The sequence below is a fragment of the Tympanuchus pallidicinctus genome, unplaced genomic scaffold, assembly GCF_026119805.1.
Source record: "Tympanuchus pallidicinctus isolate F22 unplaced genomic scaffold, pur_lepc_1.0 scaffold20, whole genome shotgun sequence".
Lineage (NCBI taxonomy): Eukaryota > Metazoa > Chordata > Aves > Galliformes > Phasianidae > Tympanuchus > Tympanuchus pallidicinctus.
In genome coordinates this window covers 8343382-8371330 of record NW_026294722.1, presented here as the reverse complement: position 1 = coordinate 8371330, position 27949 = coordinate 8343382, and the positions used below count along the sequence as shown (strand labels likewise).

The 27949-nt window shown below is 47.6% G+C and overlaps 1 protein-coding gene across 2 annotated transcripts; it reads right to left on the bottom strand.

Moving 5' to 3' along the window:
* Nucleotides 1-24: 24 nt before the first annotated feature.
* Nucleotides 25-27949, bottom strand: SLC13A3 (solute carrier family 13 member 3). Of its 2 annotated transcripts, XM_052683633.1 has the most exons (14): nucleotides 27344-27949; nucleotides 26441-26624; nucleotides 15888-16153; nucleotides 15533-15696; nucleotides 11268-11334; nucleotides 10465-10650; nucleotides 9649-9774; nucleotides 6909-7004; nucleotides 5020-5124; nucleotides 3981-4078; nucleotides 3049-3161; nucleotides 2551-2712; nucleotides 2094-2231; nucleotides 25-1578 (listed from the first exon to the last, which is right to left on the bottom strand). In XM_052683633.1, exons 2-14 carry the CDS (start codon nucleotides 26597-26599, stop codon nucleotides 1393-1395), a joined length of 1866 nt encoding a protein of 621 aa, XP_052539593.1. In that variant the 5' UTR covers nucleotides 26600-26624; nucleotides 27344-27949; the 3' UTR covers nucleotides 25-1392. The 2 variants fall into 2 exon arrangements, with proteins under 2 accessions (XP_052539593.1, XP_052539594.1); XM_052683634.1 differs by lacking the exons at nucleotides 26441-26624; nucleotides 27344-27949 and adding an exon at nucleotides 23759-23896.

The following is a 27949-nucleotide window of genomic DNA, read 5'->3' as shown; positions in this document are numbered from 1 at the left end:
TACAGAGCAAACAGGACGAAGGGATGTGCTAACAAATGTGCTTTATTGTACATTTTCCATGATCATTAAGGATTCTGTTAGATGTAAGGATTCTGTTGAACATTCAGGATTTTTTTTTTCCAGAACATGACTGATCAAAGTTCTACATTTAGTTGGCGTTGGTGGTTTCTGTTCAGACCCAAGACCCTGCCTGAGTGCAGCCTTAAGGTGGACCCCAACTGGCCCCAGGCTTCATGAGCAGCACAAGAGCAGGCGGGGTGGGCTGGATCCCACTGTGCCAGCTCCAAAGATCACACCATCAAAGGGACCCAGCAGAGCCCAGTATCCATCCAGTCACCAACCTGCCCTAAATCAGGAATCAGATCCTTTATCTTTCCATCCATCTATGTCAATGACAGATCTTTAAATATTTTTAGATTCTTAGAGAATTTTTTTTTTTACAAAGGATAAAATGGTGATTAAAATCACAGTCAATTTGCAATGCTTTCATTGAAAGTATCCAAGCAATCAGAAATACAAAGATGTTAAGAATCAAAGCCTACTTTTCAGCAATGTCAATGATACTGCAGTGCAGCTTGCCCGCTGACCTCAGCAGGCTCTCACAAGTAGGTCAGTCTCACAAACCTAAGACTGGCCACATTCACCAAAGTTGAAACACCACTGATGTCCACACAGTTATGTCAGAAACAAATTTGGCCCCAAACCTCCATCTGTGCACTCAGTGCCAAGAACCAGGCAGCAGCTGAAAACCAGGTTTTCAAACCATTGGACATGTTTGGAAACAAACGGTTGCCTTCCTGTTTCCAAAGCATGGAGTAACACACCGAATCCTATTGACACATCCCCTGAATCATCCTTTCATGCACAAGCCTGAAGAAATAGTCTTCATCCTACATGAGAGAATTACTCATGAGACCACAAAGAGCCTCCAGCCTCCACGGTCCTGCCAGAAGCCCACGTTGCCTTCTCCCTGGGCCAGATTCTGATACACTCACTCACATTGGGTTGCACATAAATCCATCCTGAGCTGCTCTCCAAAATGAGGAAGGGTATCAGAAGCTGGAGTAGCAAAGCTCGCTAGCTTTCATGGGGGGAGAGGCATCTCCCCAAAGATGCTCGATGCCTATGGGGTTGTCCAGGTAACAACCACCTATGATGGACAGATGAAATTGTCTGGGAGTATCTGATAGGTACCTGTGGAAGGTGGGGAAAGGACCTTCGGAGAAAATAACCAATAGATGTTGCAACACTGACCAGTATTTCTAAAAATAAAATTAAACCCAAGGGTCTCATATAGTGTGGGCAGCCATGTGGCTTTCTTCCTGTGCATATGCTGACGATTCCAGTGCCCGAGTCCTAAGTGAGTGAGTCCTTCCCCTGGGGTAGCTTTGTTCATATTTTATTTAGTGCACTTAAAGTGACATTTTCTACAGCTGGCAAGAGTGATGTGGCATTTTCTGCATGGATGTTAGCCCATGCAGGGAAGGTCCCCAGCTGGAAGATACTCTTGGCCCATGTGTTCATAGCCAAGCTAAGAAGTAGAACTCCCATAAGATTCATGAGCAACCCAGTTCTCACCTACAAAAGAAACACAAAGACAACTGTTGAGTTCAGCTTGGACATCTACAGTATGAAGTTAGTTGAATACAAATGTTATAAAATGGAAGGTTTAATTGCCATTAATACTAGCAATTTTCTAAGAGGGCTTTCTTAAGCCACAAAGACCATTCCGCAAATGCTTTGCCAAGCTTTGATCCATCAAAAACATTAGTGCCTGTTTAGCCTCAGGAATGTGAGCAGAAACTGGGACTGAGCCTAATTTTGTTCATAAGCTGTATTTCACTGAGCTGGGGAACATTTCCTTCACCCAGAAACCTCTGAAGGTTGAGCTGCTGACACTGGCTGGAACAGGAGCAGGATCTGAGAGATGCTGAGCACAATTGAAACCACTTTTGTCATCACTTGGAGCCACAGCAGCTCCAAATTTCACAGGGTCAGATGTTATACAGGCTTCTCCCATATCTCTGTGCCTTCCAACACTACCTTACAGAAGTTGATTGCTTTCAGTATATTGTATATCCAAAGCAACTTACCATATCCTTAACCATCAAGTGTCCAGAAGAAAATGCAATCGAGTTAGGAGGTGTTGAGACTGGCAGCATGAATGCGTAGGAGCATCCTATTGTTCCTGGTATCATTAAATAGAGTGGATTGACTTTCAGACGAATGGCCTTGAAAAACAGAAATGAACAGAAACTGTATGTTGGGGATTAGGAGGGAAAGGCAGACACATTGATGGATACAGATAGTGCACTGCGCAGAGGCATATCCCACACTCTGTGACAGATAATCACGCATCTCACCAACAAGTGCTTGAAGGAGTATTATTCATCAGTGCTCAATTATGCTACAGGCACTTGTTTTATGGCTCCCAAGGATTTCAAAGTGCCTACAGCCCTGATCCAGGAGAGGAGAACTGAATGGTGCCAGCTCCAGACCTAGCACCACACGCCTGCCGGCACAGAGCAACTCTGAGCACTGGCTGCTTACCAGCTCTGCCAGGACAGGCAGGAAGATGATAATAGTGGCCGTATTGCTGGCAAACTCAGTGAATAAGGCGATGACAATCGTGATGAGGATGACAGCCACGGGTGGGGGTACGCCCTCCAGGGGGTGCAGGCGGCCTCCTATCCAGACAGACAGACCAGACTCCTGCGGAAGGGAGAGCAAACAAGCTGGAGAGCGGGGCTCCTGCATATCTGCAGAAGAGCTGATCCTGTCATAGATCTGCAAACTGCATACGACCTTCAGCCACCCACACAACCACCTATGTGCAGTGCCATCAGGGTATTTAACAGCAAGCAGTTTGAGAGGAGTTGCAAGATTTATTAACCTCTCCTTAATTATCTGCTATGTGTTGCTGTCTCAGGAGAGTTGTGAAACATGTCTTCAGTAGAGAAACATGTCCTGTTAGTGCTGTGACCCTGCAGATGCAAATTTCCAGAGCCAAACAAGAACCCCAAACAGCACGGCTGTACCGGGTCGCACCTCACAGCCCTTTGCCATGGCAAAGCCCCCTCCGAGCAGCAGGATGATGTTCCAGGGCACTGTTTCCTGGGCCTTCCTCCACGTCAGCAAGGGCTGTGTCTCAGTGTTTGGTGCTAGAAAAAGAGAAAATCCCCGTATCAAGCACCCACCCAAAGAGGAGCACATCCATCATCATCTGACAGAATGACATTATCAGCCTGACGTCAGTGCTGAAGCTCATCAACCATGAGTTGCTGATGATAAAAATATACACATGGATTCCCTCAAGCTAGACAATTCATCATTTCACTTAATATAAAAAATGGAGTTTTAAAACAATGAAAAGAAAAGAAACTCTAGTAGTTAAGGCTTTTTTTGAGGCTTCCTTGAGGAGACTTCCAACATCAAGTTAATTCCCTCTCTGTAACAGACGTGAACATTGCTCTCAGTAGATGGGAGTCCAAGGTAGAAGAAGTTTTCTACCATCTGAACTGTGAAGATGTTAGTAATTTTCCACTACAGCATTAAAGTTTTAAAGCAAAAAAAGTGCACCCCCCCCTACAACCCATCCCTCAGCACATGACAAAATGATTTCTGCCATATGAAAGGATGCACTAATGGATCTGCAATTTTCTGTGGAACCAAGGCACACATCTTATCCAGAGGAGTCTGGACAGCACAACCAACACGTGTGACAGAGCTCTCCATCCTCCCAGGGATGTGGCAAGCCAGTCCCAGGGGCCTCACCAGCTGCATCTCCATATGAAGGCCGTCTCTCATCATAAGTGGTTTAGGATTTGAAGCTTTTATCTCATTGCTACTCAAAGGGACAAAGCCAGGACCTCAAAAGACTTTCTGGCATCAAAACTTGCTGGAGAGCTTGGGCTTTAGGAGTTTAACTTCTAATTCATTCTGGGCACTGAGGAAGAGGCCTTGGGGGATCAACTACTCACCTTTGAAGTCAAACCACCACCTAAGGGAAGGCTTTTGTGAGGGGAAGAAGAACAGTATGATCACAATGGTGATTCCTGTAACTGCGTCGGAGACAAACCTGCCCAAAAGCAGCAGAAACACTAGTAAGAAGCATGAGCCTGTACAAAGTTTATGAGAACAGGGATTTACCAAAGAAGATTACAAGTTTCCACTAGGTTTGAACAACAGCGCTTGTTCACAGTTCTTTTTAATTCCTATCAAGCTGTGAACCCCCTAAAAAACTGCCCCACGGCCCTGCAAATGTAAGAAAGCATGAATGAATTCCTCCTCAGCAGTGATGCTCCAATGTTCTGCCTGAAGAACTGTGCTCAGTCCACCGTCCCCTCCCCCACGAGGGCTGTGGGGACAGACTTCCCCAGCTCTTACAGGAGCAGAGCCCACGTGAGATCTTTACAAAATGCTCAGAGTGTACAGTGACATGCAGACTTTATATTTGATTATAAGAAGACATTCACTGATGAGGAAAAGGTTCATAACTATTTTGTTCTATTAAGGAGTCATTAATTAAGCTAGAGCTCTACTAAAACAATCCAAAAGTCAAGTATGATTTAAGTTCTGTTTAGAAATATCCTCTCCGAGATTCAGCATTCCCCAACTGCTCTGTTTGTCCTCCCAAGGTATGAATGGATGTCATAAGGGAGATAAACTCACAAAACAGGCAGAACAGCACAGCAAGCCAACTCCTACCATCTCTCTTTACTCTCTGGACCTCCACTGAAATTCAGCATGTCACTGTAAATGCACTACATAAGTGCAGTCAGCACTCCAGGGATGGCCTCAGATGGGCATACCTAAGAATCTGCAGTGCCAGTTCCCACTGGGCTTCATGCACATCCTTTGGGACACAGAAACAATAAAGCTGGCTCTAGGAGTTCAAGCTTAATTTATTCCAGGAAACCTGAGTAACAGTGTTCAGCAACACAGTCAGAAACCCAGGAATCCCAAAGACTTTGAAATGCCATTGAAAAATGTGAGAATGGAATGAAAATAAAATCTCACCCTGGTGCAAACAAGCTGGCCCAGCCTGGAATGAATTTGGGATCCCTGGAGAAAAGCATGATAGCAAACATGCAGAAGAGGAAGAAAATTGCCTGTTCCGCAAACCTGAAATGAAAGGAAATGCAGTTAAAATGATGTTGTGCTAAAGGGCCAGAGCTGAGACGGCAGTACTGAGCTCCGGCTGCAGCAGCTGGGTGAAAAGTGAGGCAGCTTCAATCAACTACAGTGAATCACTGGAATAAGTTGCACATCTATGAGCAGATACTGATATTTGGCAGCAATGATCAAGTGGAAGATCTTAAGATCTTAAGATCCAAGATCAAGCAAGGATCTTAGTGCAAGACATGAAGGACAGGCCAGATGGGCACCATGAAGACCCAGGGCAGATGTCAAAACACATGTATGCAAAACTGACCATCCAGATGGGGCAGAGAAAGGCAAGGAGCTGCTCATGGCCATTCCTCTCGTCACTGCCCTCTGGGATGTCCTTAGGGCACAGATCGGGCTAATACTGACCAGTTAAGAATGGTTTCGCTCCATTTTAAGCAATATAAAAGGAGAGCTAAGATTCAAATGATACATGAGACAGCAGGAATGATCTTCAAAATCAAAACCTAAGCAGGGTCCCTCAAACATATGACAAATAGCAGGGGGTTCTTTGAACAGGAGCATCATACACCAAGTATTAGGCTTGATTCTAATGGGGTTAAGATTTAACCAAGGCAATGCCTCAAAACACTGTTTGAAACCTCTCAGAGCACAAGGAAGGGCAGGCAAGCCATTGGGAAGAAACCACTTGCATTGATTTTAAGTTACAGGGTTGCTAATCAAATTGGTTGAGCATGGCTTAATGGACTTTCTCGCTCCTAGACCTCAAAGAGAGACTTTGATTCTTCCAGAGACATTTTACAGGCTGCTTCATAATGCTCTGGATGGAACAGCTAAACCAATTTCTTTCATTTACAGCACAGGCTCAGTCTTTGAAGAACCACTCCATTTTGCACACAAGAGCAATAATTACAATGTCAATAGCACAACACAGACATCACTGAACCTTCACAGCACCACTGTGAGTATATTCTTTTAAAGACGGAGAACCACAGACATTTTGAGGTTAAGACCTACACTTTCAAAAATCTCTACTAGCCCTGGTTGCCAGGGGCGGGTTGGACATACCTGGGCTTTGATGCTTGTAGATACTCAACTTTTCCTTTTTCTCTCTACTTTGGAACTTCTCATACGTTTCTCACATTTCTTTCTCCAACATGTGATCCCTATCAATTTGCACACCTCTTCCAGAAGACAAAACCTTTGAGAAACTTCAACTAAAAGTGTTGTGTTCTTTCTTCACATTATTAATAAAGTTGATTATCTATTCCACAAAATGAATTTAACTTCTTCCTATATATTTTCTTTGAGCACCACTCAAGATTTCTTAATGTATATCCACCATCCACATGATTCATAACACGATTCATCAGTCTGCTCGGTGAGCACTTCTGCTTTGCAGAACAGCTACAGATCTGCAGAAATCTCCAAAATCTGGCCTGTGTCAGTTACATAAAACATGTAAAGCTTTGGTTCTTGGAGCAAAAAATTTACAAACAGTAACTAAGCAGCCTAACATGAATCCACACAGTAATATGAACTTTGTTCTTGGTAAGAGCTGAGGGCAAGCTGCTATTTGCTGTTACTCCTGTAAGCGAAGATGAGGAGGCTGGAGCATGCAGAAAAGCAAACTTCAGCAGGTCACAAATACTGAGTGGAAACATTCCGTTCATTATTCCGTTTTCTTCTAAAAATATTAAACTCAGCCCACCACTCTCAGGACAGGACATTTCCACCCCACTTCATTTCTTTTTCATCTCAATCCCAACTTCACGACTCACTTTGTTGGGCCCAGTTTCTGGTAGTCCTCCTTTATCACTTCTCTGGCTCGGGCTTCTGCATCCACTCTTACATTTGACTTTTTTGTTCTCCAGCCCCTGTCAAGAAACACAGTTACACTTTTAAATGTCTGAACCGAGGAGGAAGGAGCATGGCACTGAATACCAGTGGAAAAGCCTCGCATATGGGAACACCCATAGTTATAGTCTGGTCCCAAACAGTAGCAAGGCCTCTTTTTAGATCCACTTTCTCTCTGCTCTCACACAAAGAAGGCCCCACAGAGGGCAGAAGTTTTCCCTCATTTATATTCTAAACCACTTCCAGCATGGGCTGTGATTGCCAAAAGAAAACCCCAATGTTGCAGGGTTTCATCTCTGACAGATAATTACTCGGGTGAAACACTGGGAGGTGGCTGACGTGCAAAACGAACCTGTCCCTTCCCTTCTCAAGGCACCTGCAATTTCCTGGAAAATCTCAGGATGCTGTCAAGAATCGACAAATGCACAGAATTTCTGCATGGCCAGGAATGTTAATGTGCTCCTGGCTAAGGCTCTGAACTCTGAGCGCTCACTGGGCCGACATGCTGTTTGCTCCTTTGTAGTACGCGCACACAACAACGTATTCACACCTCACGCTTTCTCTGCCATCATGTTCTGCCTGTGACCTTGATTAAACCTACAACACAAGGCTCTACCTCAGGTGCATCCACCAGATCCCTTCATTCAGTCTGTTTCAAAGGGAAATCCTGGCTGTGTCTTCTGCACAAGCAAATGGTTGGCAATTCGGAAAATCCTGCATCTCAAAGAGATGTAACTGGCCCTTTGAGTTCTGGGGTGTTACGAATGGCAGCTTTATCTTCACTCAATCAGCCTACAGATTTCAGATTCGAACAGTGCCAGCCTGTTTTTGGCGAGGCGTCCATCTGTCTGTGCTTTCCTGCCCAGAGCAGCCGAGGAAACTCCTGCAGAAACACGGCTGTGCTTGTGCAGCTCTGCACTGTCCCTTCCGAGGCACTTTGCCACTGGGGAATAGTGCTCTGCAGCTATCCCAATAAAGCTGGGCTTCACACGGACAGAGATGAGCCAAACCAAACAAAAAGCATCACGTCCTCCAAGTATCAATGTGACATTTTGCTGGGGGCTTTGGCAAGCAGAACTCCCTCCTACCTCACCTGCTGAGCAGGCACCAGGGCCATGTCCCAGCCCTACACACAGGACGCAGGAATTGGGACACGGCACGAGGCAGCTCTGGGCTCATGACTACAGGGCAGAGCATCTCCCAGCCCATGCCTGCGATTTAAGGAGCAGCCTTTGTCATTTTCTGGGTTGTAACTTTCCCATTGATTTTTTTTCCTGTTGCTGAGAAAATGTAAATATTTGGACACCTGTTCTCTCTCTCTCTCTCCCCTTTTTTTTTTCTCCCTGCTTTTTAAACTCAAAATAACAAAGTCTTTTCTAAATATTAGAAATTCTGCATTGTCCCTAGGGGAAGCATGGCTGTGAGTTCATTTTTATCACACATGAGAGTCTATAGGAGGGAAAAGGCTCCAAATTAACCAGTGTGGCACTGCTGCCATTGTTGTAAGCAGCGTGCACTGAGGGCTGTACGTATCCAGCAAAGGTTTACCAGTAAAACACATTACTCTCAATTATAGATCAACATGTTGCTGTAAAACAAAGCCCTGCTATGAAGCACTCTCTTCCAAATCCAAGTTTCAGCATTAGGAGCAAATCTCAGCAGTTGTGTTCCAGGAGATTTCTGCTACTAATTCCAGGGCAACCAAGATTCCTTCAAGGTCTGACCCTGCTTTCCCTTTTACCAATGCAGTTCTGCCACTGACTTTTCCCAGAGCAGCTCAGGCAGTAAAACAGTGTACAAAAATTATGTTTCAGTGAATTAATATGTTAACACATTCCCTGCATGTGTGTATTTCAGTCAGGAAAAGTGTATGCAACTCTGAGAGTTCTTTAAAATTCCCCTGGTGCATATCTGCAACTGCTTACTGCATGCAGCCAAAGGCTCAAAACTGCTTGGAACTAGAAAGAAAAGGATGGGGACTTTTTAGGGAATATTCAATCTTAACTTTGATATATCCATGGAAGCCTCTTTTAATAGCAAGCATCTGCCTGAATGCCAGATCTCTGGGGGCAGATCCTGGGTCATTGTGTATCACACAGCTGTTTTGGTGTGATATGGCAATGCCCACTCGTGGATTGTGCCTGAGGGGTTATCCATGCCTGTGGCATGAACTTTGGGCACAGACATTTCTAAAAAGGGGTTTTGGTATGCAATGTTAATATGCTAGTGATCAATATTATTATTATTATTATTATTATTATTATTAAATTTTTTTTGCTTCTTCAGTGTTTTCTGATCTTTTAATCCCTTACAAGCCTGAATCACCCCTGGCCCCTTTCTGCACAGCCCCCATCAGCTCAAGCCCTTCCTGCAGCAGCCAGCTATCAGCAGTGAGCAGGGTGGAAGCAGAAAGCAGATGCTCTTAGTAGGAAAGATAAAAGACAATCATGGGAGCAACGTTCGGAAAACATTTACAGGACTGGGGCCTTGAGCTGAAGATGACACATGGGCAGCTGCTTAGAAATAGAGGATGAACATTCTAAAGTTAGCTATGAAACCCTCCCTGTCAAGATTCTGGGTGTTATCTGTAGATTTAGTATGAGAATTGTATGAAGGTGTATTCACAATGCTGTGATAATGAGCATAGAGTGAATATAAACATACCTCAGATCAATTCCTCCGTACAGGATGGAGATCCATAGCCATCCCATGAGAAGAAAAATCAGCATTAAAGGAAATGCAAACATAAACCAAGAACCAAAGTTCACCACATCACATTCTGGAAAATAACTAAGCAAATGGGAAAAAATCAAGTTAATGCAAGAAGGGAAAACCACCCTCCAATTTAAGGGCAAGCAAACATCTGAAACCAGTAGCAAAATATCCCACATAGTCACCACTTGTGCACTTAGGAACATTTCCCCTCTGTACTAGCAGCTGGGAGAGGCTTAACATGCTGCTTATGGAGGCCAGTGTTAAGAAATACCTGGAGGCACTTGGCATGGCACAAGGCCATAGTTCTATACACATAGGAAGTATTTTTTTATGCCCAAGAAAACAAGCCAGAAGTAGCAGATTCCTTATTTTCCTTTGCTACCATACAGCCCTACGTACAGTTGGCCACAGAACACTACCCAGCCTGTTTCATCACAGGAGTTACAAGGCTAGTTTTAAGCACGTGGCCGGGTTCTATTACAGTCAGCAGGGCTAAGAGCAGAAGTAGGGTGAAGCACACACACACTGGGTTGGCTGGCAGCCTGCTGGCTATGCTGGGAATCTGCTCCCCAACAGGCTGGGGATACAACTGCTCTCAGCCTTCATCCACTCCCAAAGTTTCCCAAAAGATGCTGGAAGGGCATGAATTTTCCAAGTTAGCTCTTGGCACAGAAAGGAATTTCCCACAGGGTTGGAGAATATCTCTTGGCTGTGCAGGATTTACCCTGGCAGACAGGCAGGGCTTTCCAGGAGAGCCTCCCATACCTCTTCAGCTGTCCCAGAAGGATGAGGTTTGGTGCGGTTCCTGTCAGCGTTGCTGTACCCCCAATGCTGGCTGCATACGGGATGGAGATGAGGAAGCCTTTCCATATATTTGTTTTGTACTCTTCCTCCTTCTTTAAGTCTGAGAGAGTGTCACTGGTAATTTCCTTCTCCTCCGCCAGATCTTTGCTTTAAAACAGTCCAAAAGAGAATCCGGTGAAAGCCCTGGTTTAAATACAGCGCAAGCAATTCAGAGCCTTGACAGAAGGAACATTCCCAGATTTTAGAAAGCCAAGCTAATGCTGCTCTGCAGGACTCAGCCAAGTGCCCCCTCACAGGGTCTGAGGTGCACTGAGGCCCTTCAGTGGCTTGCAAAAATCAGCATAGAGTTCATAGGACTGACCAGCAGAAAAAAAAAAATTGATAGCACCAAGAGGAAACAAAACCCTATTCCTGAAAAGCTGTTTAATTCCCACTGTTGTTATCAAAGCAGGACCACCAATGCTGTGTAAATCCTGGTGGTTTTTACACCACTTTCCATGCTCCTGGGAAAGCCAAGGGACAATTTCCCAGCAGGAGACACCTCTGGTTACTGCTCCAGAGAGACTGGAGGATCCCTGCAGTGATTTGGACGTGCAGAATAATGCCAGAGAAGGGGTTCAGCTCCATGGTCAGTCTGCTAGCAATTGGGAGCTGTGGTGTAATCAAACAGTTCAGTGACTGCATTTCAAATTCCTAAAACTCGGTCGGCTCAGGGGATAATTCTGTGTCTCAGTGCTGTAATACAAACTTTATGGTTAACTTACTCCTCAGTACTTGCCAGAAACTGCATCTCAGTTGGTACAGTGTAAAGTTTATTCTGCTGTAAAGGTGCTGAAAAAGAAAGATTAGGACTTTAAAACAGTTCAAAGCATCTAAAAAATTCTCCTTGAACCAAACAGTGGAACTGCTCACAAAAAGAAGGGCAAATTGCCCTTTACAGAGAAAGGACAGTGCAAAGAAAGAGAAAGCTCACACCACTGTGATGGGGTCAGAGGGGAAGAACAAGCCTGGTGACAACACAGCACCCAGCTTCTCCTCCAGCGCCCACAGGCACTCCTCCTGTCACTGCTTCAGACTCTGGAACATTGCAGATTGATGGGAGCTGGAGGGTGTCCCTTCTCTGCTGTTGGTTTTGTGCCCTGGGGGGGGGGTAAACCACAGCTCACTCTTAGGAACAAGAATTACTGGGCCTGCTGTATCCTCAGGGCACACCCCTCAAAGCCTGGACCTCAACACCAGTTTGGGGCCACCTGGGGGACGTGCTTGCACACCCAGTTCTTAGGGACCCTCCTGCACATTTCACACAGGCTTTGCCTCAGTGCACTTCTCATCCATCCCACTAAAGGTGAGCAGGGCACAGGGAAAGGATCTGTTTGGATCGCAATGACCCATCTCTCTTGGTCAGTGAACTGGGAGCTGCACACCATGCTACCGTACATCTATGGGCATATGCACCAGGTCTCAGAGATTGCAGGACAGACCAGAAATACAATCACGCAGGTTTTCTTAAACCATATCTCATACTAAGGTTTGTACCATTCACTGTGGCTATGGGAGCAGGGATGTGCTGATAAACTCTATTTTCTATACCCTCTACAGGACTGGAGCCTGTGTGGAGCCAGGGCTTGGACTCGATGATCCCTATGGGTTCCTTCCAACACAGGATATTCTATGATTCAATGACCTTTAACCTCTTTTAGCCCAGGTCACCACAGCTTCTGCCACTTTCCCTCAGGCACTGCTGTGTCTGACCTGAGGCCCACAGCCCCCTCCCACCACGGTCACCCCAGCAGCCCCCAAACTTCCTCGGGCCTCAACTCAACCCTCGTTGCTCTGCCTGTGCACCAGAAGCCGAAAGCAGTGTATGGAAGGAGCCAGTGGTCAAAGTCTCTGGACTAGCTCACCAATGACAAGCCGCTTGTTCCAGCTCAGTGAGCCAGACAGCTTGCACTCTCGTGTTTTACACGTGGCTAATTAACCGAAATTGAGTTAATTGGCTTGGATGCACACATGCTGAGCTTTCATCTCAAGGGTACTGCGATGGAGGGATGTAATTTGCAGAACATTAACCCGTGGCTGACTGTTGGTCTCCCACTGGATTTAGCCGGTCTCTTAGCATTGATGCCTAGTGCCGGCTCTGCAAACATACATATTTCATTCCACCTCTTCACATTTTTCCATTTTTTTTTTGCTGCTAAGCCCCACCTCCACCCCATCTCACCAGGAACACCTGTAAGTTACCTCTCAAGGAAGGTCTGTTAAAGGCAGACTTGCTGCAAAGTAATCTTCTCCTGTGAAGCCTGGAAAAAGGGGCTGAACATTTCTATAGGTCCATATGCCAGAGGAAGTCAAAAAACACTGAGCTGGGTGCTGGCTGTACACACCTTGCACAGAGCAGTATGAGAGATCAGTGGCCAATTCACCCCAATACCTCATATACCTTGTCCTGGAGAACTTTGGCCTTAATGATGTTTCTACAGCTCCTAAAAGACTGAAAAGGGCCAAGGAAGAGTATTGCCACCCTCTGAGAGGTGCAGGTGGCAGTGCTGGGCCACATCCTGCCCACACCGCCGTGGCAGCAATGACCAACAATGCACATTTCCCACCTGCCCCTATAGAGACATCGTTTCCAGGTCTGTGACCTCAGGAAACATCACAAACACTGACTGCAGTTCATCCTGAATCTGCAGAAGATTCAGACTCCTCTATGCAGGGAAGAAGATTATTTTAAAATATACAGATAATTAATCACTATTTGCAACTGGAAATACTTAATTTGCTTAGAGAAGTGAAATATTGGCAATGATGGGTTAGTGGGCAGAGAGCAGGACAGTCAGGCTCACAGTGACAGCAGTTTTCAGTTTGGCACACAACCAGCACATGGTTTGGCAATAGGAATGGAGATGTCAGACAGAGCTGTACAGAATTTATAACTCAGAATTTCAGACACACCAAGTCATCTAACTGATTTCTTCTGTCAAGCTGTGCAAAAATCACAAGAAAAGATTCCAAGCTTTGGCTCTCAACAACTCATGCATGCAAATATTTGCTTATCTTCAAAATTTTGCCCACATGGTTGAGCATGGGCACAGCTGATTGCAACCTGGAGGTTCTCAGCAGCACGGAAATATGGTCAATTGATCAGAGACCAGTGGGATGTGTCAGCAAAGCAATGCACCAACCACGCTGATTCACACACTTGACATTCCTTCAGAGAGCCAAATGCCTTTATGGGCACTGTAACGGATACATTATTTAGCATGTTTCTTTCCTATATATCTTTATTTTCTTTTTTTAGTCCCCTGCACACACCTTCTTTGTTATTAAAACATATCCAAGCCAATATGCAGATCGATGCTATCATACATAATCATAACAGTTCACTTCCACACACAGTCTACACTGCAAAAAAAGCTTCCTTGTCTGTGTCAGCCCTCAGATGACAACTCTTTAGATCACAAAGATCAAGCTGATTTCTAAATAAACATACCATCTTCTTACACTGAAGCAGGTCAGATCTACAAACAACAAAGGGCAACAACCCATCCAAGAAGTGCAGCCAGTCCTAACTGCAGGCGACACCTGATGGACAGGAAAGCCTTGCACAAAGCTCACCTTCACCTCCCCTCTCCCACGTATACAGCAGACTCATTGGTTTCGACTGCCTTCAGGCTCAGGGCATCTTCCCAGCAATGTTTTTCTCATCCATTCAGAACGATTACAGAAAAGGATGAGCCCATCCTGAGGTACTGCAGTTCAAATAAAAAGTCTACAAGAATATCTGCCTTTTGGACATTTTGCAGATCACTGCTCCTTCCCTTGTATTTATTATTTCTGTAAGTTTCTACCTCAAAAGAAAAATACATCATCACACAGTTACATGATAGTTGCAAAGTGTCATTTTATTCATTCATCTGCTTGCAGCCCCTCCCCTTGCTGGTTTCTCTCACAGTCCTAAGCATTTTGAGCCAAGGTCATTAACTTTGTGCTTGCCAATGTCTAGGACAACAGAACTCTGGATTTTGCATGTTCTCAAACTCCACTGTCCCAGCTACACACTGAAATCATGTTAGAGGATGGAGTCAAGAAAGTTAAAAACAGGTTCACGTAAAACAATGCTTCTGCAGAAGGAGAAATCACAGCAAGAAGGGCAGTGGGGTGGATTTTGATAGATGTGTATGGTCAAAAATTCATAAAGCAAATGTGACAGAGCAACACGGAGTGCAAACATCTCATGATTGCTAGACATGAAGAATGAATTATTAGTTATATCCTTATTAGAGCATGCATACTTCAGTTCTCTGAACTCATCAACCTGCCTTAGGACTCAGTGGAAACCAAAACACTGTTGTCTTTAAATTGTAGAGAAAGTAGAGCAGCTAATTAGCGCTAAAAAGAGAACCTACAGCTGTTGCTCCAGTTACCAGTAGGAGCTACAAAGGGGACTTCACTGCTTCACTTCTGTCTTTCACCCCTGCCTGCCAGAATCCCAAGCTCTCAGGGAATGACCTGTGAAAGCAGGGCTGGAGTAAGGCCTTCTCTGACTGCACAACCCTGCCAAAGCCCATCCACCACCTACCTGCTTACTGCCAACACCAAGCAGCAACACAGGGCTGGACCAGGGGAAATCACAAAGCACTTTTAACCAGGCTTTCAGCCAGCTGTCTTGCCCTTCATCTGTGCCTTCTCTCTCAGTCCCCCATTTTATGAGGGGAGAAATAGAAGAAAGAACCTATGCACAAGCACGTGGCACCCTACAGATATCAGCACACTGCATCCGAGTGGGCATGCAGAGCTGGCCTTCTGCTTGTGCCAGTGCTGGGTTTAGGGAGCAGTGGGGATCACTGCTTTGTGGTGTTTCCACATATTTCCAACTTGTTAGTGTGACATGAGGAAGGGAAAGGATGAGAGGGAGCCATATGTCAATACCCTTCCATCACAGTAACAAAGAACATATTAAACTGGGACCAAATTTGATGGCAGAAGGGCCGACCTCAGCTGGCTCATACTTCTGCCCTGTCTCAATTACCTTGTGTTTCTTCATTTTCCCTGATCATATCCTTAGATGTGTCTTTCTCCCCAAAGAGGCTTTTCAAAATTGCATTTGCAATTGGAAGCATCATAGCAGTGGAGGCAGTGTTACTTAACCACATAGACAGGAAAGACGTTGTCAACATCATCCCTAAAATTAGTCTGAAAGAGAGAAAAAAAGAAAAAGCTGAATTGAAGTTTGACAGATTCTAACACATTCTGGCTGCGGGAAGAAAAACTCATGTGCAGGGACATTTTAAAATTAAATGAAAGAGCATTGTGTGCAGAGCAGAGCTGCATCTCGGCTCCTGCAGCCCATGCCCCCCATGCACACCCCCTGCCCCAGCAGTCACCTGGCTGGCTGCACTCCCACACACATCAGCACCCTGAGTGCGATCCTGCGGTGTAAATTCCACTCCTCGATGGCTGATGCCATGATCAAACCACTGAGAAAGAGGAAATTGGTGTCTAAAAAATACTGTGGGCAAACTTTGTTAGATGGGAGGATGCCCAGGAAGGGAAAGAGGACGATGGGCAGCAGAGCTGTCACAGCCAGGGGCAGTGCCTCTGTGCACCAGTACAGTGCCATCAGTAGGATCACGTAGAGGCATCTTCCTTCCTGCAAGAGAAACAGAGAGGGAAAACAACATAAGCAGTGTCTGAGAAGTCTTTTCACTTGGAGATACCAAGACAAGCAACATGCATCAGTTATTCTTCCAAGGATACCCTATTTCCCCTCAAATCATTTCCATCAACAGCAACATCTTCTCCCCACCAGATTGCATAGGGGGCTCAGGACTCATCCTCTGAAAGCGTAATAAAATCCCAAATCCCTCCCAGTTTCCTGAGCCTCAATGCTGGAGGACAGCAGTGCAGAGTCTTCAATCCAGGAGGCTCTGGAGGGAAGGAGGTGCCTCTGGAGGTGAAGTGGGGTGCCAATGCTCAGGATGCACTGCTATTAATGCCCTTACTTGGCCAACTATCCGACAGCTGCTACACCAATTCATCTGTGCTTCCCCTCCAACTTTGTATGGCTACAAGAAAACAGCTCTGAGAGATGGATGCACCGAGCCCCCTCCCATTAGCAGCAGGAGGCACACAGAAAGGTTTCTTTTGCTAGCTCAGAGCCTCCTGAGAGATCTGTGAGAAACCTTTCCAAGGCACCCAGTCCCTGCAGAAATCAGTAAATCAAGCACTCTGATCAGGAAGTGCCACTTCCTGAGGAGCCTGCCCAAGTGCTGTGCTGCCATGGCTGGCGGAAACCCAGTGCTCCCAGTGCCCATTCATTCACTGAACTGGGAGGCAAAGGAGAGCAAAGCTTCTTGTCCTGGAAAGCCAGGGAAAGGAGCTGGGACAACAGCCCTGAGCAGAGGAGTGGAGCCTGGGAGGAAACTGGGAGCCTAGCACAAAGCCACGGGGGGCTGAAGGGGTCACTGGCAGCAAGCAGAGGCAGGGTGCCCACAGAGCTATAAATAACCACTGAGAGCCTTTTGGAAGCCCCAGAGCTATTTATTTCCCCACTCTTTTCCAGCTTGTTGAACGGGTTGGATTGTTTCTCAAAGGCCCCTCTGTATCTCCTGTTGGACCTCCATTCCCTGCCCCAGGGCTGGGGCTGCCAGGGCCCCCCAGGAGGCTCAGGGCTCGGCCAGGTTTTGGGGCAGCACCGTGTGTGAATGGCCTTCAGGACAGAGCTCAGCCTGGTGGATGTGCTGAGCCTGCAGCAAGGCATGAGAGCAGGTAGGGCTGAGCCAAAAGGTGTCAGGCCACCTGCAGCACTGCTAGTTCACCATGAGAAGGAACAGCAATATATCATTCAATCCACCTGCGGCATGCCTCTAAAAACTGGCCAGAGTGACAGAACTGGTCATTTGCCTTTGGCATTCTAGTTTTGCATTTCACAAGCAATTTTCTTCATAAAACTCAAGTGCACCATGCACATAGAAAAGTGAATATTAAAGAACTGAGAACTATTTGCTTTTATTATTGAGTGTATGAATCACAAGGAAGCCACCATTTCACATCAGGTTCTTAAGTTCTGGATTCAAAGAACATTCATGGTCTTAAATTTAGACTATGGTGCAATGGCGTGTGAGATACAGTGAAATAAAACCTTGTGTTCCCAGAGCAGAGCTCAGATGTGGCATCCAGCAGTTCCCAGGAAATCTCCATGGCTTTACTTCATCTGCTCCAATGGGACTGGCACCACAAACCCAACAGTACTAAACTTTGCAAAAGTAAAAAATCACGTTTAAAACGTTCACACAGCAGATGAGTGATTTCACCCCCATGGCAATCGGTAATGCCTCTTGGCTCTGCCTCTTTCTGTATTCCAGAGAAATAGTTCTACTCTCATTAAGTCATTTTCCATTCATTCTCTAAAGGCCTTATAAATGAGTTTGTCTCCCAGCAGAAAAGTGCCCTTCAGTTTTCTGGAAAGTTGCACCACTGGACTACAAAACAAACATATTTTGCCTCTTACACAGGGAGAGCAACTGCAAGTATTGAACACTGAGCAGCCATCAGTGGTCAGCAGATTGCAGTTGGCTTCATTAAAGAGATGAAGTCTGATTTAGAAAGTTAATTACGAATTAAAGCAGAGTTCTTTTCTGGTGCACGAAGATGTGCGCAAAGCATTCTGACAAACATAACAGTGAAATACAGCATGAATCTAATATACAATGCTCACTGCAAGATCAAATGCCAAGGAGTAAAACTGAATAGGATAAAAAAAAACCCTGCTGTATGGAGGGCTTTGCTCAAATGATGAAACCCACATGAACTGACAGCAAATGACACCAAAAAGAAAGCTGCAGAAGGACAGGGACAGACCCAGCTGTCCTCAGTGCAGCCCTGGTGCGTGCAGCACTGTCACCCCCACACTTCTCATCCTTCAGGCCTCATGCTGGGTCACCACCAGATCCCCTTCTACTCTTCTCTCACCTCCATGCAGCTTCATTTTGTGTTTTTTTGCAGAATAAGCCTATCAAAGTTCAGAGGGGAAAATGGTAGCAAATAGGGGCTTCTAAACGGGTCTTGTGATTGGGTTAATTTTATAACCATTTAATGATTTCCAGGGAAGCGCTTGATGGCTATGGACTGGAGCAGCTCTCCTTGCCATTGCACAAGACACTTGGGAGCGACCTCTGCCCACCCCGAGACAGATGCTGCCTTGGCTGCACTGAAGACACCGGGGATTTTCCACACCAGGACTTGCTGAGCTGCAGCCCAGGGAGCAGAGCCCCACAGCTCCCATGGGCAGGCTGGGAGGGAGATGGGGTTGAGGTGCTGGCAGGGAATGGGGGTCAGATCAGGAGAACAGCTCAACAGCTGTGAACCCAGACACAGCACCAAGGCATGGGGGTGAGCTGTCAGTCCCACTGCCAAGCTGGAGGACACAACAGGAGCTTCAGCTGGATCTAGACCCTACAGGCCCAGCAAGCTCCTAGCAGACCTGATGCTTGAAAGAGCTCTGCCTAAAGGCACAGCCATGCTTTGGGTTTGCTCCACCAACCTCTGCATGTTCAGTGGCCAACACAGCCTCAACACCTCTCATTGACTCTCCCCAACACCCATCCTATGATCAAGCAAATGAGGAACATGAAGGTTCTTCCAGAACCTCAATCCCAATACCAGAGATATTTTGGCCAGAGCTGGAGCTTTTCAAGATTCATTATCCCACTGCCATTACAAAGGAACTTCCTATCCAGGACACTCAGAGCTCCTGAGTACCAGCAGCTGTCAGCATCTCGTTCACAAACCGTCCCCAGTTCTCAGCTCTGATGGTGTCACAGGCCCCCCAGTCACACTGCCTGCTGTCCAATAGGATGGGTATTTGAATCCGATTTCTACCAACACAGCTCCTGCAAACATTATGTAATCTGGACATAAAACAAGCCCTGTTTACCAGCATTCCTGCCAGCGGAGTTCTTTTGCTCTGGGTATTTGCGGAGTGGCTGGAAAGGGGCCCTTAACATAGGGGCATCAGCTGCTAGAGCTGCAGTGAACGCTGGTGAAGATACTTTTGCTCTTGAGTTACCCTAAAGACACAAAGCTTATGAAACACAAAACACTTCAAAAAGTATAAGCAGTTGGCAGAAAAACAGAATCATTTTCTCTGCTTTACAAAAGTGACAGTAGAGGCTCGGGGAAAGTAGACAAACTGACCACAATCACGTAGGGAAATAATGACAAAGATGGGCATCTTCCAGAGAACTGGCCCTGCCTCACAGGTCTGAGCCTCACACGCACTCCTGGGGGCAGCGATGGCTCCTGCAGCTTCAGATGGACTGCAGAGCTGGAACAGCCCAGTGGCAGTTTGACACCATGTAAGGATAGCAGTACGCCCTGCCTGAAGTCAGCTCCATTCCTGCATTATTTTTAGGAAAGATCCACCATATTTTAAAACAGAAAATGAACCATTTTCCATGATGGTGAGCCATTAAGTTCACTCTTAGCGTCATGTTGCTGTGATCTGACAGCTTCTGTCCTCTGCATCTCATTTTATGCACTACCTGGGCTTCTCTGAACTCTGGTTATGATGGATGCGCCCTCACAACTCGTTGTACTTTGAAAGAAACAGGCCAAGCTCATAAAGTCTTTCACCACTGTGGCATGTTCTCTTGTCCAGTTTGCTAAAGCCATCTTTGAACTACAGAAGCAAGGCTGCAAGGGCATTCTGCTAAAAGCTACCACCTCAGCAAACAGCAGCCTGTGGGCTCTCATTGCCCATGCTCAACTTTCACGTCCCTGTACACACAAATACCATACTGAGCCTCTTGGCTATGGGTATCCAGTCTGCTAGTCATGTTCAGCTAAATACAGGGGGCCATCTTCCAAGCTCTTTTTGGGGAATCTGATTTCCAAGGGGACTGCAGCTCAGCCCAGCTTGTGGTCAGCATTCCTGGCAATCCCAACAGCCTATCAGATTCCTTTTGTCCACACATCCTGAAATATTGCTCGTTACCCTCAACACCCTGATGAGGAATTTCTTCCTCATCCCTTCTCATGGCTTCTATGGTCCTTAGCTTCCAATTAACATTAATTCTTGCCAGCTTTTCTTTCCCTGCCCTGAGCATCACTGCTCTCACCTTCTTTGTGCCAGCTTGCTCTGAGCCAGGCTTGCCTTGACCAAAGCTTGCAGTGCACATAATCACACAGCTTCCAGTTATCATTCTTCTATCTTCATTGAAGTTAAAAGAGATGAAAATAAGAGCTTATCTTTGCATTCGGTTTTGTGAAATTGGCTTTTCTAAATCACCAGGCACATACGTAACTCAGAGGTGGACTTTGTGCACGACACATAACAGGGCTACCACCACCATTTCCCTGCCAGGCTGCTCTCCCACCAGCAGCCACTCGTGTTCCTACAGCTCAGCAAGCACTGCTCCAGCCCAAGATTCAGACCCCTACCCCCTGCACACTGTGCCCCCAGCTCGCCATGTCGCCTACATTTGCATCACCCATTCCCTCACAATGCCTTCCATTGGAGATGCCCCATGTTCCTTGCTTTTGAGTGCAAGCAAAGTCATTTTTCTTCTGGAAGTTCTTAAAGTCTCCTTGTTCTCATCAGGAGGACTCATTACATCCAAGTCGATTTTAAATTGCTCTATGTCCACTGAGGAAGTCAAGCCTGTTTTCTGAAGGCATTGGGACCCATTTGCCTGCTCAGAGCTCCTTTTAGCAGATTTGGCTGCCTCAGCTGTTACCAAGCCAAGAGGCCGTAGACATTGAGTTCATTAGAAGCTGTTGGAACAAGCTCTTTGCACAGCTCATTAAAAGTGTCCCCCATGCCCCTTCCAGCACAGCAGTTCCTCCAGCCCCCCCTGCCCCACAGAGCTCCTGGCAATCATTCACCACTTCGTGAGCCAGGGGGTCGTGGGCACTTCCGCACCCGGGACAAACATTCTGCCATTTCAGCAGCCACCAGAGCTGGAGCTGACACAGACCCTTGTGCTTAGTGGGGAGCATGGGGTATTATGCTCTGGGCTGGGTTATGTTACAGGCACGACTCATTTCTCAGTGTTCCAAACTCAGTTTGGAGAGCACATCTGGGGGTTTTGGTAACCTGCTGACAGAGCAGAAATTTCATTTCTCTATTGAAGAGAAAGGAGATTGCAAAGGAAATCCCTTCATAGAATCTCCTCCTCCAGGGCTTCATCAAATTCGCCACCCTGATCTGGTTGGGGGCAGCCAGCCCATGGCCAGGGTTGGAGATCGATGATTTTTAATCCCACCCAACCATTCTGTGATCCTATGAAAACAAGGAATGTCAGTAAAACGTCAGCACCAGTGCAGCCCTGACACTGTACCTCTGAAAGGAGGGGCACAGCAGCCTGGAGAGCCCCCAGCCTGGGTGACAGCTGATATGTAGCATTGTAGCTATGGATACTGGATGTCAGCAGCAATAAGCAAGGCCAGACCTGAAGTGTCCTCTTCCTCAAAAGGTTTCAGCTCTGGGGAGGGGTAACTGAGGTGCAGGTTTCACAGGGGAACCCATTGCACATAGACCTCGAGGTTTCACCCAAGAGCACATATGGATCCAAGAAATCACATCCTACTTGTGTTTCTCTGCTCTATCAACTTTAGATTATGATATCTCAGTCTCCCGATCCAACTGAGATGCTGCCCTTGAAGCCAGACCTCAGGTGGCTCCCTATAGCTCTGATCCTTGTGGATGCCTTCCAGCTTGGTATATTCCATGTGTATACGGTCTCTGTGGAGATGAGAGTTGCTGAGCATCTCACTGGGGAGAAGGTAAATTCTCACTTGACATGACAAGAGATTTCAGTATCCCCAGAGCAGGAGAGTGCCACAGAGATACCTCTCAGTAGACACCTACATGAGGAAAGCCTCATCCCAAGGCTGCACCCCAATGTTCTCATGCCCTATGGGCTTCTCTCACCACACAGCACAACGACCACTCAATGGGAGCATGTGGCTCTCCAGTCCACCCAACTGCCATGCTCCAGATGTGCAAAAACTCAGTAACACAAAACTTGCTCCAACAGCTGCACCTTGCTCGACAGCTCCTCCAGCCCCACCTTGCTGTGGGTTCCTGTCTGGAGGAGCATTCCAATGACACCAGCATCAGATTAGTAAGCTGATTTCCCACTGTATGAAGCTTGCTGAATGCTGGAGGCAGCTCCCATGCCTTCCGCTGCTCCTACTCCCCCTTCCCCAAGCCCTCACACTGCTGCAAGAAGTTTGAGCCCTTCCCTTTGCTTCCTACAGCCCTGTAGCTCAGGCTCCGGGTGGCTGCGCCTAATCCTGTGTTGACACAACAGCAACATTCCCTCTGTGCTGAACAGCAAGGGGCAATTCCATGAGGATAGCGCAGAGGAATTGCTGCTCCCTGAACACAAGCAGAGATTTTTTATTCCATTCCTTCCTCAAACACTCAAATCTTTGCAACTTGGGTGTCAGCACACTCTTCCATGAGCATCTGTTAAAGCAACGGTCATATTAGTATTAATTGTTTTAATTCCGGAGAGTCATTTTGCTGTCTTGCATGTAGAGATTTCACAGATAAGCACTGCACAGGCAGAAGTAGATCCGAGAAGGGTTGGGTAGGAAGGGACCTCAGAGACCATCTACTTCCACCCCCATGCCATGGTTAGGGTTGCCAACCACCAGACCATGCACTGGATCAGGCTGCCCACAGAAACGCACTCAACAAATGCACCTGCGTGGCATTCGCTGCATCCGAATCACGCCGTCATCGCTACGCACCAAACATCACCTATCCTCTGATACAACCTGAGTCATTCTCAGAGGGATCTGAGTCGCAACATCAGGCAAAACCCCACACACTGAGGTCAGTGGCACAAGTTTCCCTGTGACCTCACAGCCCCGTGTGCTTCCACCCGAGGATGCTCCCGGTGCGTGAGGGACAGTTGCAAAACCCTTCAGCCTCATTCACATCCCAAAGCCCAAACCTTTCCAAAGCAATTTTATCCCGCACCTACAGAACATGAATATCTCACGAAACCTTTCAGAATCCAGCACCATCGGTTCCATACAACTCCCCGACAGAAGCCTACATGAGCACAGTTCGCTCAGCCCACCCCTTCAAATGTCAACGCGGCCCGACGACGCCCGTCCACGCACCAGCTGGACACCTCGGCTCTGCACACCTCGGCTCTGCACACCTCGGCTCCGCGCCCCCCGCTCCGCGCCCCGCTCTGTGTCTGACAGCCCCGGCAGCAGCGCGGTGCCCACGCGGTACCTTGGCGGGCAGGCTGAGCAGCACGGGCAGCAGCGCCAGCGGCGCCCCCAGCAGCACCACGGCACGCCGCACGCTCCACGCCTTCTTCACCACCGCCCCCAGCGCCGCCATCCCGCATCCCGCACCCCGCGCCGTTCCGCAGCTTTATACCGGGGCGGGATGGATGAGGGAGGGGGGAACGAGGCCGCCCCGCCCGCCGGGAGGAGCGCCCGCAGCCCGGCCCGCCCCGCTCCGGACTCGGGTCTCTGTCCGACAGCGGCTCCGCTGCGGTTGCGTGATTCTGTTATTCGGTCTAAGCGGGGGCTCGGATGTCTGACGATTTGTTTCGCGGTGCCGCGTGAAGCGCTTTTCTTGTTAAAAATAAATGAACGCTGAACAAAAGCGCAGCGGTGCGGAGCGGGACGGGACCATGGAAACACCGGAAAGGCAAAGTCTTGGCCGCCACCAGGGTAAGGCTCAGGAATCAAGTGAGGAGCGTATGACTGCAGCCCGGCCGGCCCTGGTACAGCCTGACGGGAGAGGATGCTTCAGTCTGAGCCGAAAAGGAAATTGAGGAGCTGCAGCCCTGGACAGGACCCCTCCTGCACTGCTGTGCACAGGGCCGAGAGAGGGGCACACACCATAGCACTTAGGCTGAAGCTCTGACAGGTGGATCAAAGCCGGAGGAGCTGAGCATTCTCTGCTTTTTGCATCAAGGTTGGGGTTAAAGGAAGCTAAGGAGAGGAGGGAAGGCAATATAAACCTCTGCCTTAGTGCTCCAGCAGCGTCCTCTGAGTGCTTTAAAAGCATTCAGAACCTGTGAGAGTTGGGGCCCAGATACATGGGGGATGTGTAGAAATCTTGCTCAGCATGGAGACCCATCCCTTCCTGCAAATAATCAGCTCTCTGCAGAGCTGCCTCCATGCCCATCACTCCTACTGCATCAAAGGCGTTAGAGGCAAGTGAATCAGATGAAAAGGCAGACAGCCCACTGGGGAAAGCTCTTGTCTTACAGAAGCCCTGAATCATTGGCACAGAGGGGACGAGAAGTTAAGAGGCTGAGTGTGGTGGTACAGCACAGAGCCAGGCTGCTCCCCCTGCACAGCCATGCTCCAAATGTTCCCCTCCGCTTCCTTAACAGAACATGGACAGCTTTGCACAAATGGTAACAAATCAGTCCATCCCCACACCCACTCCAGGCAGGGGCTGAAGCATCGTTACTGTGGCTGCTTTTGGAGCTGAACAGACACAAAAGGTTGGCTGGGCACTGCTGGGGCTGCTGGCACAGTGAGGATCCAACATCCGCCTGGTTCTGGCCCTGCAGCCATACAGCCCCACTGGCAAACGCTCCTTCTTTTGGGGCCCAGAGAAAGCACAGAGCTGACCAAAGGAGAGCTATGGGGACTTTTCTCTGGCCTTTCTGTGCATAACATCAGGAATAAAACTGTATCGGGATAGGAAAATAAAAAGGAGGTTCCTGTGCTGTCTCCATTCATTTCCCAGCTGAGAGCACTGCAGGCTGTGAGCTGCCTCACCCGGCCCCCAGCTCCTCGTATGGGGAGAAAGGTGGTGGGACGCAGCCTGTGCCTGGCCAGGGAGAGGCTTTATCTCCCTGTGGTGACCCTCACACACTGAACTCTGGGCTACAAATGAGCTTTTATGCTTTTATGGCACTGACTTGGTTTCCTATCAGCACTGATGGGTTGCAAAAGGTTATCAGTGTTTTGCATCTTGCAAAACTGGGAAATATCAATTTCCTGCAGACATCAAGGCACAGACTAAAAAAACCCACACTGTATCACCTACATGCAGAGCTTACATATGCACACAGCAACTGCCCACACAGAAGAGGTGATGTTCAAAAGTCATGTAACAGCATACCCAGGTTATGCAACTGCATTCTCATCCCTATTTCTTGCCATACTAGTATGCATTTTCTCCCACAACTGTTTTTCTTCTTGGAGGACTTAGAGGTCTACAACCCACAGGTTTCCAAAAATCCCATTATTTTAGTTCTGTACTTATGCCATTAGTGGGCTAAGCAAAGTTCATTATTATTACTGAAAAAGTAATATTACTTAAAAGTTATATAGTTATAAAAATAATTCTACCAGGCTGGTGAACCTGAGCTGGGTGGCTGCCTGCCCTTTTCCATAAGAGAAATCACCAACAGCAATCAAACACCAGAAACACAATCTCATCAATAACCAGCAGTCCCATTCAAACCCTTAACACTCAATTCTTTCTATGAAACTCTATTACTTCTGTTCCCTTTGCCATTCCCTCTTTCCTTTTTCCCTCCTTCCCAGCTTGCCTGCACACCCTCCATATTCCTTCCACTTTGGGAGAAGCCAAGGGCAGACTGCTCCCAAAGCAGTGGGAATGAAACACTGGAAATGAAGCTGTTTGTGGCAGTCTGCCCTTGGTCTCCTGCAACATTTGAGATGTAGAAAGCAGCAGACCGACCAGCTGCCTGTCCAGCACACAACTACAAATATTTGCTGTTGGAAGACCTTTTTTTCCCCAAATGCAGACTTTTTTTCAGTGCTGGTGACGATGGCAGGGAGACACCCAGTGGCTGTGTGCAATGCAAGCCATCACCCTGCACTATCCCACCATTCCATGTCCTCTCAGGTGGCAGAAAGGACCTCTTTGGGATTTGTGAAGGCCAGCATACCCCTAGGGTTGGTGCAAACAGCTCACCTGGATAAGCTGGGGCAGAACATCACCGGTTCTCCTGGTGTCACACACAACTGTGACCCAAGGATCAGCTCCAAGTACTATAGCAGTGACACAGGCAGGGATGCAGGGAGGTGCAGGTCGGTATTCTGCAGGTCTGGAGCCTCCTCTTTGTGGATACATCACAGATGGTAACAGTGACACTACGCTAATAAGAGAGAAGCTAGAATTATTTATTGATATAATATAGATATGATACAGTGCTTAACAAAGCTTGATTGTAAATAAGTACACAACAAGACTTGAGATGGCTGGATACAGTGGATTGCTTACTGATGAAGGGCAGGGAAAAGCCACACACAGAGGAGCTCCTCCCATTGAGTCATGCAGTTGAGAGCGGACCCCTTTTCTTTCTAAACTGCTTGAACCACATAGGTAAGGAGCTGAATCCACTCCTATAGTGTCATATTTGGTCAGTAGTTGATGTCTAAGGGGATTATACATGCACAAAGATACGATCTTAGCAAAGCTAACAAAGCCTAAAGCAAACTGTTGATCACTTACTGAGGATCTGTGTTGGCAAAGCATCTTGGCATCAATGTGTAAAAGATCAGTGCAGGCATAACCTCCAGGGCATCCCTGCTCCAGGGCAGATCCTGTCATGCTGCCATGCAGGAGAGCTCAGGTACTCTTGGGCCATTCAATATTTATGGAGTCAGATGACGGATTCATGGTATTTTAGCCACATACCAACTGGCCCTCTGCTGTTGAACTGCCCCTCAGTTTGAGACAGGTCTGTGGCCATGAATCTGTCTTAGCCCAAGTGCTATGAGTGCTGTTGTTCACAGCCCTCCTGTGCAAGGGCCGAGGGAGGGAGCTGGAGGAAGAAGTGCATGTATGGGGGGAGCACACCACTACAATACGCACCTGCTGGGATTTTTCCACTCTCAGCTCAGCGCTCATTACAGCATCCCGGCCATAAAAACTTGCAGTCCATCAGCTTTGTTTCTACTCCATGCTCCTGCAGAGAGGACTGCATTTTAATAAACATACTCATAGTTAGAAACAGACTGCTTCAAAGGGCTCTGCAAACATAACAGCCCTGGCATCACCGGGAGGCAGGCAGAGCAGTGTTTGTACAGATGGGGCGGTGGGCAGGGAAGGCGGCGTGCTGGGGGTGTGGGGGGCTCCGATCAGGGGCTCATTAGCTCACATCCACCTGCTCCCACTGCGCTGCAAGGCCCGGGTCCAGCACCCTGCAGGAGCCTCAGCGGCTGAATGTTGCTGCATTCGCTCTCTGCGCAGCCCAGCCTGCCGGGCTACAGGGAACTGCCGCAGGGCTGTGCGCGGGGCAGATGCACAGGTTAGCAAGCCTTGGCGGCATCCCTTGTAACTTTAAAAACAAAACAGAAGAAAACAACCCATCGCGACCCAGGGGCAAAGCTGTATCTGAGGCGGTGGAACCCGGGCCCCACGCTGGAGCCGAGCACTCGCCCAGTGCCTCCTCTGGCAAGGAAGTGAATGCGCGCCGGG

Excerpts from the sequence above, each read along its gene's own strand:
- SLC13A3 (XM_052683633.1), bottom strand. The coding sequence starts at position 26,599 with ATGTATCCACAAAGAGGAGGCTCCAGACCTGCAGAATACCGACCTGCA. Across the intron at positions 7,005-9,648 it reads TACGGAGGAATTGATCTGAG|GGGCTGGAGAACAAAAAAGT; the intron begins GTATGTTTATAT and ends GTTTCTTGACAG. Across the intron at positions 5,125-6,908 it reads CAGAAACTGGGCCCAACAAA|GTTTGCGGAACAGGCAATTT; the intron begins GTGAGTCGTGAA and ends CTTTCATTTCAG.